The following is a 13,236-nucleotide window of genomic DNA, read 5'->3' as shown; positions in this document are numbered from 1 at the left end:
GAGCGCAAATTCCAATCAGGAGTGATTCGCTGGGCCCTTCTGAATCAGAAGCCCTAACCCTAAACCCGCTCGCCCACAGCGGCTTCTCTCTCTGCATCCGAGGGGCCAACCGCTTGTCAGCAGAAACTGCACTGGAAAAGGACGGCGCCAGGGAGGGACCTGCAGATAGATCAAAGGTTAAAAAAGCCTCAAACTAGGAGTAAAAGTCAATACCCAACTCCCGAGGAAAACAGAAGCTTCCATTTACAAAGAAAACGAGAGTGACCGCTCCCTAACGCGCTCTCCAGAGGCGCAATGTGGCACAGCCCACTGGACCTGAAGTGACTAACAGGTAGCAAGAGCCGAACACCAAGCCGCCGGAAGTGGACCCGAGCCCGGGGCCGGGGTGAGGGCAGGCCGCGCCAGGCGTGCGCTGTCAGTAGACATCACAGGGCGCCGGCGCAGCTGGGTGCTGACGGGTGACGCTCGGAGCGTGGGCCGCGAGTTACGCGGCCGCCGACCCTGCGTAGCGAGCGTCGGAGATCCCTTTCCCAGAGTGCTCTGCGCCGTGAAGAAGCGGCTCCCGGGGACTGGGGGCATTTTGTGTTGGCTGGAGCTGGAGGAACAAGATGGCGGCGTCGGCGGAGTGACGGGTCCCTGCGGGCCGGAGCCGGCGGCAGTGGTGGCAGCGGTACCTCCGCCCTAACCCACTGAGTCCCTTTCCAGTCCCCACATCGCTGTGAGAGCGAGCAAGCGAGCGGCAGCCGCCCAGAACGCAGCGGCCGAGCCTCAGTCATCGCGACCACCCGCGCCAACGGCGGCCTGGCCCAGACCTAGCCGAGCCAGCGGGCTTCTCTCGACCGCCTCTGCCCTGTGAGGCCCGGAAAGCCTCGGTTCCGCGTCTTCTGCCGCCCTCCGCAGCCCGGGAGACTCCCACCCTCCCCGTCGAGGTGTCGGGGCTCGGCCCCAGCCTCCATCTTCGCGTCTCAGGATGGCGAGCAGCAGCGGCTCCAAGGCCGAATTCATCGTCGGAGGGAAATATAAACTGGTGCGGAAGATCGGATCTGGCTCCTTCGGGGACATTTATCTGGCGATCAACATCACCAATGGCGAGGTAATCACCCGCTGTGTGGGGGACGGTCGTTAACGCTCAGTTTTTTTTTTTCACCCCACTCCCCCAAATGCTTTGGCCTCTTTCCCTGCGTGCACTCACGCACTGGGGAGTCCAGAGCAAGCCAGATTCCTGCCTCAGCAGCCTCCCCCGCCATTTCCCTAAAAGGGAAAAACCCCATAGAAAGGTTGGGTAAACTCTTGAGGTTCCCAGCTTCTTCCAAATGCCCCTTTTAGCCGTTATTTAAAGGGAGCCGGGCAAAGTCGTGTGACTCCCCATGATTCTTTGTATTTTCTATATTTAATCCTGGGGTTCTTGTTCCGTTTAGAACAGTTTCCTTCACAATCTCGCCATGCTTTCAGAGGTTGCCTCTGTTAGGATAAATGGTTTCCCCTCACTCTAGAGGACGAGAGGATTTCGTTATGGTCCCCTGAAATGGCTTTTGAGGCTGATTGTTCTGTAGTTAAGAGCTAGCTTTTTTACTCCCTCCTTTCACTTCCTTGTAGTGGCGATTTGAAGCCTTGCTAATGTCTTATTTCCCAAGCGACTTTGAATCTTTAGGGATGTTGATGCCATCATCCCATCTTTCCCCTGCAGGAAGTGGCAGTGAAGCTAGAGTCGCAGAAGGCCAGGCACCCCCAGTTGCTGTACGAGAGCAAACTCTATAAGATTCTTCAAGGTGGGGTTGGCATCCCCCACATACGGTAAGAACCCTTTAAGCACATAGAGGTCACAGAGGGACTACCAAATGGGGAAACGGATAGAGGCAGGTAATGGGACCAGCCGAATCCGGGTCTTGGTATTGAGTTTCCAAGGTTCCACCCAGGAAGTCACTGTAATCACTGAATAAATTTTAGCCCATTTGGTTGGAAATTTGTTACACTGCCCCATTTATTTAGGTTCTGTCATTTTTCCTCTTCCCGAGGCATTCATTTGCATTTAAGTATGCAGGTCGTCTCTGATCCCTGCGCGAGGGGTTGACTTCTGCTCTTTACTGCGGCCCCTTTGATATTCGTTTTTTTGTCCACTGAAGTGGATTGGAAGTGCGGATGTGACCGAGCTTAGTTCGGGTTGCTCTCCGAGCTGGCCTGGGAAATGGCTGCTCTTTTGTTGTGTTTTTGTTCCAACATGTCTTCCTCCTCCGCTTAGAAAATGGCGGAACGACGTGACTCAACCCCATATTCCTGCCCCTTTCTCAGCTTGGGTCCACAAGTAAGGCTTCCTTGACTTCCCTTTATCAGCCTTAAGTGGATAAATCCTTTGAAAAGCCAAAAGTAAAGCTTCATAAGGCGGTGAGATGCTGGGAAGGGGATGGTAAGACAGTATGTGATCTCTGTAGCAGATGCGACATAAAATTGTGGAATCCTTCTAATCTAAAATTCTTCATACTCCTGGCCAGGGTGTTAATTACCTTTTGCTTTTGTGAATGGTAGTGTTTGGTACGTTTCAGTTTGTACTAAGTTTTTATGGGTAATGGCAAAGGCAGTTTGAACAGCACCAACTGAAATCTGGTCAGCTGTATAAAAGAAAGCTGCGCTTAACTTGCAGTTTGTTAAGTAGTTCAACCTGTTGAGTTATTTTGTCAGTAACACAGAGGAAGTTGTGATTTGGGAGGGTGATGCGAGATTGGTGAATACAAATAGAAACAATTACCAGAATGAACAATGACTGTCTAAAATCATTGCTCTCTTTGAAGTGGATATTGTAAAGAGCTTTGGGTTAATTTTACTTTTGAGATTAAAGAAGCTTTATAGAGACTAAAAGTCTAGCTTGAAACCACCATTTTCCAACAGTACTCAAAGGAAACATTTACAGAATAGTTGAGTATTGAATTCAATGATACATACTGTCTTCTATTCCAGTTTCCATACTTTAAGCAAAGTAGTGGGTGACATTCAACCAAAATAACTCTTCTCTAACATGAAGGAAGATAGTAGACCAGCCTCCTCCCCATTTGCGCCCATCGCTATAGTTTTTCCTGGAATTTCTTAAAAGTAGAATCATCCAGCATGAGGTCCTTTGCTTTTGGCATCTGTCATATAATACTTTTAAGATTGATCTGTATTGGGAGATTTAGTGTGTTTGAAGTATTTTCATTGTTAAACTGAAGTTAATATTCTTTTTTCTGGTAGAGTTATTATTTGAAGACAGTACAGATACAGATCAATAAGGGCAATGAGTAATATACTGAATGAGCACATGAATAAATTAATGTGTGAGCAGACTAGTAGATTAAGGCTTCCTGGGAAAGGAGGTGAGATTTCAAGAAGAAAGGTTGGTGAACTGGTTAGGGAGGACATCCAAAATAGAGTGGCTTCTGGGAGTGGTTCCTAAGGCAGACTGTGGTAATTAGGTAAGGGTGGGGAAAGTGTACATTCATTTCAGCACTGATAGGGACAAGTACATTGAAACAAATATAGTTTGTTGGTTTTAAAGGGAAGCCTGAAAGGACAGCGTTTTGTTTTGAAGTCTGTAAGCGATTTCCATGTTTTTTGTTTTGGTGGCAGCATCTTCCTATTTATAGTATACTCGCTGTATCTGTCTTTTTTTTTTTCCTTTTTGAGACAGGGTCTCCCTGTAGTCCCACCTGACCTGAACTCACTATGTAGACCCAGCTGGCCTTGAACACACAGCGATCTGATCCACCTGCCTCCGCCTCCCAGTGCTGGGACTAAAGGCATGTGCTACCACGCCCAGCTGTATCTTTTATACATAGTGTATATTGAATAAATATTTGCTTGGTAAATAGTTGATTAGTTTAATTTAAATAGGAAAGTATATCTACTAATTGACACTAATGTAAAAATGAAGTTTTGCCACATTTACCCATCCTTCACACACACCCTTCCATACTTAGGTTTATGCACACACAATCTGTTTATAGGATTTGTTTTAAGATATTCTGGGATATCCTAAAACAAGGACTCAAAATTAGCTGGCATACATAGGTAACTTCCTTCTTCCTATTTGAGGGAAGAGTTTGGAGGACTAATTAAGTAGAAGTATAGCCTCCAGTGTAAAGATCAAGGGTGAAAGGATGGCATCTAATTGCGTAGTATTATAAGAAACTAAATCCTTGCCCCTTGTAAATGGACAACTGAAAGCTCACCTAAAATTACTATTTCTGTATGCTACTCTGAATTGAATTAACATTCTGTAAAGAAAAAAATCCCAGCACTAGGAGACAAATGTCTGAGTTTGAGGCAAGCCTGGTCTACATAGTTCCAGGCTGGCCAATGCTAAATAGTAAGAAAGAAAGAAAAAATTATGTTAAACAGAAAGAGTACTTATCTAATCAGTGCTGTTAGATTTTGGATGTTTGAGCATTGTATCTGCTGTGTGGTATTGACTGGTCATCTAGGGTCAGTTAGCCCCTTAAACCTGTATGAGGCCTATCAGCTTCCTCATCTATATAACAAAACTTACTAATTTTTTAGTTTTGTTGGAGTGGGAAACTACTGAATAGAAATATTTGTGGTGGTGGGAGGACAACTAGAGATTTTTCTGGTTAAGAACACTTTCTGCTTTTCCAAAGGACAGGAGTTGGGGTTCTAAGTGCCCTAGTCAGGTGGCTTACAACTGCCCTCATAAGGCCTCTGAGGGTACTTGTGCACATGACAAACGGATACACACAGACTTTTTAAAAATTCTTTAAAAAAAAAATCTAAATGTGGGAGGTAGGGCATGGTGGTACACGCCTTTAGTCCCACCATTTGGGAGACAGAGGCAGGTGGATCTCTGAGTTCGATCCAGCCTGGTCTACATAGTGAGTTCCAGGCCAGTTAGGGGCTACAGGGAAACCCTGTCTCAAAAAGACAAAAAAAAAATCTAAGTCTAAATGTTTGGGAATTTTACTCTTTGCTGGGGGTGGGGAACCTTATTTCCACTTGTTTTATGTGCTGAGCTTTTGGGTAGGGCTATGTATGAACAAGGAGTCCCTTAACTAAAAAGCTCTTGCCTAGTTAATCTTAGACCTTTTGGTTCTGGACCTTTTTTAAAAAATATATTTTATTTAGTTTTTTATTTTTGTGTATGAATGTATTGCATGCAAGTATTTTATGTTCACCCATGTCAGGCAGTGCCCATGGAGGTCAGAAGAGGACATCAGGTCTCCTGGAATTGGAGTTACCAACAGTTGTTAGCTGTCATGTGGCCCCTCAGTTCTGGATTTGTAAGACCTGTTTGAGAGGATAACTGCGCAGGCCTTTTATCAGCATTTGATACGTATATAGAGCTTACCATTAAATATTATTTTATCAAGCAGTACTATACAAGATTTTAGAAATGTCATCTGTTTCTGGAAAATTATAGCCATGTAAAAGAACAGTAGAATATACTTTTATAGGAAAATCATGTATAAGATTAGGGGTATGGAAGAGTTGCTCTTCCCTTGGTATTTTGTTTTTTGTTTTTGAGACAGGGTCTCACTTACGTGTACTAGACTGACCTTGAACTTAAGATCTGCCACTGCCTCCTGAGTGCCGGGACCAAAGGCGTGGGACACCATCCCTGGCTTTTTGGTTTTTATCCACAACTGTTTGCCCTATTAGGATGTCAAATATTTTAGAAAATATTTACAAAATACTAGTTAATCCTTTTCACTGTTAAATGCAGCTTATAATACCCGGTGTGTTGGCATATCTTTTTAGTCCCAGCACTTGTGAGGCTGAAGCAGGCAGAGCTCTAGAGTTTGAGGCCAGTGTGGTTAAAAAAAAAAAAAAAAGCAGCAGCAGCTTAAGCAATTTTCAATTTTTTTTTTTTGGCACTAAGCATATAGCTTATGAATAATGAATAAGGTTATAACACTATTATCAGAGAAGAAAACAACTGTTGAATATGTTACCAATCACTAGATGCATAAGACGTGACTTCTCTCGAAGTGTAAAATTGAGTTCACAGTATGCTAGAAAGTATGCTATTAGTTTATGAGATAAAGCTGGGTATTATTTTTGAGCTTAACAAAACCCTAGGAGATGTATAAAGCCCAATCATCATTCAAACTAGACTGTTGAATCCCCAGAGGAGTCTTCTGAATCCCAGTTCTCCTGAGCCATTATCACCTTGATGTCAAGGTCATATCATGCCTGCTCACATACTCTACACCTTTCAATTTGATAATGGAAGAACCATATTTAGCTTCTTCATTGAATAAATATTCAGAATTATACCCTCCCTACCCACACACATTGAATTTTTTTTTTAATTTTTAAATTTTTTATGTATTTTGCCTGCTTGTATATAAGTGCACCCATGTGTGCAGTGCTCACAGAGGCCAGAAGAGGGTGTAAGATCCCCTGGAACTGTAGTTACAGGTGATTGTTAGCCACCATCTGGGTGTTAGAACTGAACCCAGGTCCTCTGCAAGGGAAGCCAGTACTCTTAACCACTGAACCATCTTTCCAGCCCTGGGTGTCTCTTTTTAAAAAATAATATGTATATGAGTGGTTGTCTGCTTGTATATATGTGTGCCACATGTGCCTGGTGTCCAAAAGGCTTGAAGAGAATGTCAGATCACCTGAACTTGGACTCACCGACCATTGTGAACTGCCGTGTGGGTGGGTGCTGGCTACTGAACCTAGGTCCTCTGCAAGAACAGCAACCACTGAACCATCTCTCCCGCCCCTTTGGTGGCTCTTAACTATTTATGCAGCCAGTATTAGCCAGCATGAACTGATACATGGCTTAATGGAATTCTTAAAAGTTGAAGTATAATTTACATGTAGTGAAATTCACTGATGTTAATATGTGATTAGGTAAATTTTGACAAATGTATACCCAGAGATAAAGAATATATTTTATATATATACCCACTGCTAATCTTTGATAAGCTGCCATCTGTGGCAATGATTTTTTTTTTTTTTAAAGTAGGGTTTTTTAAAGATATTTATTGCTGGCCATGGTGGCGCACGCCTTTAATCCCAGCATTTGGGAGGCAGAGACAGGCAGATCTCAGTGAGTTCAAGGCCAGACTGGTCTACATAGTGAGTTCCAGGACAGGTGGGGCTACAGGGAAACCCTGTCTCAAAAAGACCAAAAAGATATTTTATTTATATATTTTATGTGTATGAGTGCATTGCCTGCATGTATGTGAGTGCACCCATGCTGTGCAATGCCGCGGAGGTCAGAAGAGGGTTTCAGATGTCCCTGGAACTGGAGTTAAGGATGGTTCGTAGCTGCCATGTGGGTGCCGGGAATCGAATGAACCCGGGTCCTCTGCAAGAGCAGTCAGCGCTGTTAACGCTGAGCTCTCTCTCCAGCCCCCGTAAGGCAGGTTTTTATTTAGTTTTGAGGCAGTATCATTGTGTAACCCTGACTGGCCAATTCTGAGCCATCCACCGCAGCCTGCCTCTGCCTACCTAGTGCCGGGATTAAAGATGTACATCATGATGCCTGGCTAGGGTGTTTTATATCCTAGTTACATATTGTTTCTTTTAGATTTGGTGTTTTATTTATTAATATAAATGACTGCCCCCAAACAACAAAACAAAGCCTGCAGGTTAATAGTCTCATCTTAAGGTGTGGAGGTGTGTTGTGGCTCTTCTAATGGGGGCCCTGAAAGTTCCATTACAAAAGGGTTTAAATAGAAATGGAAAATTCAGGGAGTCAAAGTAAGCTATAGTTAAACATGGAATGAATTCTGTAATTTTTAATGTTGGCTGTTTTGTTAGACCACATTGGTCTTGTTTGCCTTTGAGACAGGATCTCTTGTAGCCAAGCCTAGCAGATCTTCTGGCTTCCTCCTGGCAATGGCAAGTGCTGGGTTTACAGGGCCACCACCACACCTAAATAGGTCTTAATAGCTTTTAAATGCTTTATATAAATTCATAGAATGAGAATAAAACATACCTCTTTGAGTCTCTGATAACACTAATTTGGCCTTCGAGGTATAAATTGCCTTTGATTTATTGATAACATTGAAAAGCACTATTGAAATAAAATAGTTGGTTGAATATTTTTTTTCCATCGACTGGTAAGAAGAACCAAGCTTGGTAGCGCATGCCTGTAATCCTACTTGGGAAGCAGAGACAGAAGAATCAGGAGGTTCAAAGTCAGCTTGGGCTACATGAGGTCCTCACAGAAAAAAATGAAACAAGGAACAAGAGTCAAACGTTATCCAGGAGTTGTACATGGTCTCTTTTAATCACTACAGTAATCCTGTAATTTGGGGGTTCCACCAAGTGTATCAGAGTGCTTACTTTTTCTAGTCACATAACTAATGTATAGTTTGAATAGACCTCATTCTTTCAGATAGGCTAATCATTTCCTAATTTTTATTTTATGTTGAATCCAATGAGGATCTTTAAAAATAATGATACCCTCTGATTCCTAACCAGATGTTTTGATGTAATTGGTTTGGGGCATGAATTTAAGGCTTTCTAGGTGATTCTGATGTGCTGCAAAGTCTGGGGCAGCTGTATTATATTGTTTTCATAATCGTTGCTTCTCTGCCCACCCTGCCTATCCCCATTTTTCCTGAAACTACATCTCAGATAAGTTACTTAATACATGTGCTAAAAAATTCATTCAGGAACAGCTATATCAGACATGCATGTATCTAGCATGGTGCTAGAAGATGCACTGTAATTTCATACCATCAAATACTTTGATTTTATTTATTTATTTTGGAAAATATCTAAAACGGCGTAAAAAATATTTTCTTTGCTGGGCATGGTGGTGCACACCTTTAATCCCAGCGCTCGGGATTATATATATTTTCTTCATTTTTCATACGCATTCCTACAAGAATGCATTTTAGAAACTCATTGAGGAAAAGAACTAGGTCTTGAAGATAGAAATGTGTTGGGTCACTTATCATACTGTGTGGGTGTATAAAAAAGGCACTAGGGGCTGGAGAGATGGCCCAGCAGTTAAGAGCACTGACTGTTCTTGCAGAGGACCTGGGTTTGATTCCCAGCACCCACATGGCTACACACAGTCCTTAACTCCAGTCCCAGGGGAATCCAAAGCCCTCTTCTGACCTCTGTGGCAATACTCATACATGTAAAATAAAAATAAAATATTTTTTAAAAAATAAAGAAGGCACTAATTTAGCTTTCAAAATATGTTTACTTTAAAAAAATATTTATTATTTTATGTGTATGAGTGTATTGTCTGCGTGTATGTGAGTGTACCTGTGTCTTGCAGTGCCGCAGAGGTCAGAAGAGGGCTTCAGATTCCCCTGGAACTGGAGTTAAGGATGGTTCGTAGCCGCCATGTGGGTGCAGGGAATCAAACTACTTTTAAAACATTTTTTATTTGTTGTACATGAGTGTTTTGCCTTTATGTAAGTGTATATAGTGCCTGCAGAGGCCAGAAGAGGGCACTGAATTTCCTGCAGCTGAATTTACAGATGGTTGTTAATCACCATGTGGGTGCTGAGAACTGAACCCAAGTCCTCTAGAAGAATAGCAAGTGCTAGTCTTAAATAAATACTATATGTATTGAATTTTAGAAGTGCTTGATGTATGTACAGCTAAGTTCCTTAGTTTCTAATGGAAATGTTCTCCAACCTTAAACACTTTTCCTTATGGGTTAAGTAGCCCTTAACTAAAATGCTTTTGATTTCAGGCAAGGGCTTTCAGATTTGGGAATATTTGCATTGTTAGTCTGAAAATGCAGAGAGTATAAAGTTATCACTCAGAACTATATCCAGTGGTTAAGAACACTGGTTACTCTTTTGGGGACCCAGGTTTGGTTCCCAACACTCATGTTGCAGTTCACAACCTGTAACCCCAGTTCCAGGTGATACAATGACCTCTTCTGGCCTCTAAGCATTACACACATGTGGTGTACTTACATGCATCCAGGCAAAACACTCATACACATAGATTAAATCTTTTTTTAAAATTCCCTTATTTCAGCAGTGCTTTATCAGTATTATAAATAAATCAAAGGCAGTTTTTGCCATAGGGCAAAAAAACCTCTGACAGACCTAGAAGGAGAAGCTATGTATGTTTCTGGCTACTTTTCTAGCAGATAAACAGTTTAACCAGCTTCTCATTCTTTTTTGGTATGTGCATGGTGTTAAGAATTGAACATAGAATTTTAAATATGCTAAGCAGACATTCTACTACAGAGCTGTCTCCAATATTAACTTTCCATTTTTAAATCCCAATTGTTGGTTTTCTGGGCCACTTTTGTTAGTTACTGAAGGACTTTTATAAGTATTGCATATTTTTGTATTCAAGCTGCACAAAATTTTCAGATTCCTGTATATTCATGGTGTTTTTTTTTTTTTCCTCCATTTTCCTCTGTGTAATATTTTCAACCCAGACCTTGGTGCCCTTTTTTCTATGCCTACTGCTCTAAAATTATATCAAACCACAGTCATAGTTTGTTGTTTTTCTCTGTGTGTTTATTTTCTCTAGTACAGAATTTGAGTTTTGTCCCTCTACATAACCCCCCCCACACAAATACTTAGCTTTAATGTTAAATGGATCACTCATAACCAAATTAATGTATGTAGTATGGGGAAAATATTTGGACAGTCTATGTTTTCAGTATAGGAGAATGTACCCAAGAGCCTCCTGAACCAAAACTACTTTAAATGCACCCACCGCATGGGCTTTTTGTTTGTTTTAAGAAAGGATCTCGCCCTTGGTGGTTTGGAACTAGATATACAGACCAAGCTGATCTCCAGCTTACAGAAGTCTGCTTGCTTCTGCTTCTTGAGTGCTGAGGTTAAAAGCATGGGCTACTGTGTCTTGCATGGGGTGTGTGCGCGTGCGTGCGTGCGTGTGTGTGTGTGTGTGTGTGTGTGTGTGTGTGTTTTGAGGAATTGGAAGTACATCACTTGAACCTTGAAAATTTGAGGTTTCAACTAAGAAACAAGAAAGGGGCCCCTGATTCTCGTATTTTGGAAGTGTAGTGGGTGTGTGAATTTACTTGTTAAATATGTTGAATTTAAGGTTGCAAGGTATCCCATAAATTACCAAATCATGGAATTAAAACTGGGATTAGAGCAGAGTAAGATTAGCATACAAATTATATCAAAGAAAGTAAGTTAAAATGTAAACACTCATTTCCCCTCTAGAAATTCAAAGTTTGTTGGGCAGGGGGATAATTGGGATAATGGGCTGTTGAAGCTCAAAGAAGTAAATTTTAAGACTAGTAGTCTGCATCTAAGAGGTAAGAAAAAGATGAGAATGAAAGGCTTTGGGTTTGGCACTAGTGGAGCAGTAAGTGTTAGTATAATAACTTGCTTGAATGATTAGATCTGAGGGCAGAACTGATGAGAGAATAAGTATATTAAATTGAAAGAAAGAGCTGGGTGTGGTGGCGCACGCTTTTAATCTCAGCACTCAGAGGCAGGCAGGATCTCTATGAGATTGATGCCAAGATTGTCTACATAGCGAGTTCCAGGCCAGCTGGGGCTACAGGGAGACCCTGTCTCAAAAAGAAAAAGGAAAATTGGCCAGTTAAAAAGTGGAACCCATTCTTGTACCCTAAGAGACTTGGGGAATCTCTTCAGCCCAGGAAAGTAGCCTAGCCAACACAGCAAACTACCATTAAAAAGGTTTTGTAAATAAAATTTCATTTTAAAAAAAGTTTGTGGCCGGACGTGGTGGTACATACCTTTAATCCCAGCCCTTGGGAGGCAGAGACAGGCGGATCTCTGTGAGTTCCAGGACAGCTGGGGGCTACAGGGAGATCCTATCTCAAAAAGACCAAAAAAAAAAAAAAGGTTGTGGCAAGTGTGGTGGCACCTGCCTTTAATCCTAGTACTAGGTGGATCTTTCAGATATAGACTAGCCTGATCTACATACTAGAATTAGTCCTTGATAGCCATATCCACTTGTAAAATGTTTTGTTTTTTTTTTCTAGCCACTGCTCATGTCCATAAATGATCAGTATGGAGTAATCAGTCTAATCTCTTAATGCTTTTGATTCTAGTTGGTTATACTCACCTACTTTGCAGCAGACATGAAGCATTGTTTTTCTCTAGTAAAAAAGTCCTGGACCTCAAACCACATTAAAGGTATTCTATAAAATTGGGCTTCATAGCACATGCCTGGGATTAGAGGCAAAAGGAAGATTGTGAATTCAAGGCCAATTTGGGCTACATAAAGAGATCTTGAAAAATTAACAAAAGCCCCAAAGGAATATCAGGAAAAGTTAAGTTATTAATCTTTACAAATTGTACTTTAAAGAGAAGTGGCAAAAGAGAAGTGGCTTGATTCTAGGTTTTCTTTTTTAGTCTTTGTTTTTTTTTTTTTTAATTTTAAAATTTCATTTATTTTTTAGCTGCCATGTGGGTGCTAGAATTCAAACCTGGGACTTCTGCAAAACAACCAGTGTTCTTAACCGCTGAACCATTGAGCTTTGGGAACAAAAATTTTTTTTTTTTTTTTTCAGTCTTTTTGAGACAGAGTCTCCCTGTAGCACCAGCTGTCCTGGAACTTACTATGTAGACCAGGCTGGCCTCGAACTCTTGAAAGATCCACATGCCTCTGCCTCCCAAGTGCTAAGATTAAAGGCGTGCACCACCATGCCTGGCTCCAGCCCCTCTTTTTTAGTCTTAAATGTGTTTGCCTGTGTGAGTTTATGTGTATGCATGCTGGAGCCCTTGGTGTCCAGAAGAGTGCATTGGTTCTCCTAGAACTGGAGCTACAGGTGGTTGTGAACTGCCATGTGGGTGCTGGGAACTGAACCCAGGTCCCCTGCAAGAACAGTAAGTACTGTTAATGGCTAATCCATCTCTTTAGTACCTTTGATGCTCAGTTTTCTGATGGTAGGGGGCTTGATGATTAGGTCTAAAGTTCTGGGTATCTCATATCCAAAGTAAAAAGACCACAATTGAAGGAGCAAATGTGGACAAGAATGAGTAACACACAACTCCCTTAATTAATGAAGGTGACAGAAAACCAAGAGGGAGTTGCTTATATTTATTCTAGTTTTTCTTAAAAAGAATTAACCATGAATCAAAATGTAGTTGAACCTGTCTTGCATTACTGATTCTTTTTCTATGATGTGTCATTAATTTAATAAAAAGCTTAGTAAGTATTGGTCTTAGTCTAATATTCAAGCTCTTGGTGCTTGGTAATCAGAGTTTGAGTGTTTAAATTGAGAATGACAGTTGCCCTGAAAATTGGCAATTTAGTATGAGGGGTTTTATTAGCATATATTAATTATATATAATAATGGAT

At 41.6% G+C, this 13,236-nt stretch overlaps 1 protein-coding gene across 7 annotated transcripts in view; it reads left to right on the top strand.

Annotated features, from left to right (window-relative positions):
• The first annotated feature begins 537 nt into the window (after window positions 1-537).
• Csnk1a1 (casein kinase 1 alpha 1) overlaps window positions 538-13,236 on the top strand; it is a 46,611-nt gene continuing 33,912 nt past the window's right edge. For 4 of the 7 annotated variants that reach the window (XM_008837907.3, XM_008837906.3, XM_008837905.3 and 1 more), the window contains exons 1-2: window positions 538-1,093; window positions 1,688-1,794. In XM_008837907.3, coding sequence (XP_008836129.1) covers window positions 971-1,093; window positions 1,688-1,794 — 230 coding nt within the window. In that variant the 5' untranslated portion in view covers window positions 538-970. The remainder of the gene's footprint in view (window positions 1,094-1,687; window positions 1,795-13,236) is intronic. The other 3 variants (XR_001872551.2, XM_017799320.2, XM_017799318.2) reach the window with 1 other exon arrangement.

The sequence above is a fragment of the Nannospalax galili genome, unplaced genomic scaffold, assembly GCF_000622305.1.
Source record: "Nannospalax galili isolate Female #2095 unplaced genomic scaffold, S.galili_v1.0 scaffold19, whole genome shotgun sequence".
Taxonomy (NCBI): domain Eukaryota; kingdom Metazoa; phylum Chordata; class Mammalia; order Rodentia; family Spalacidae; genus Nannospalax; species Nannospalax galili.
This window is presented reverse-complemented; position numbering and strand designations above follow the sequence as displayed.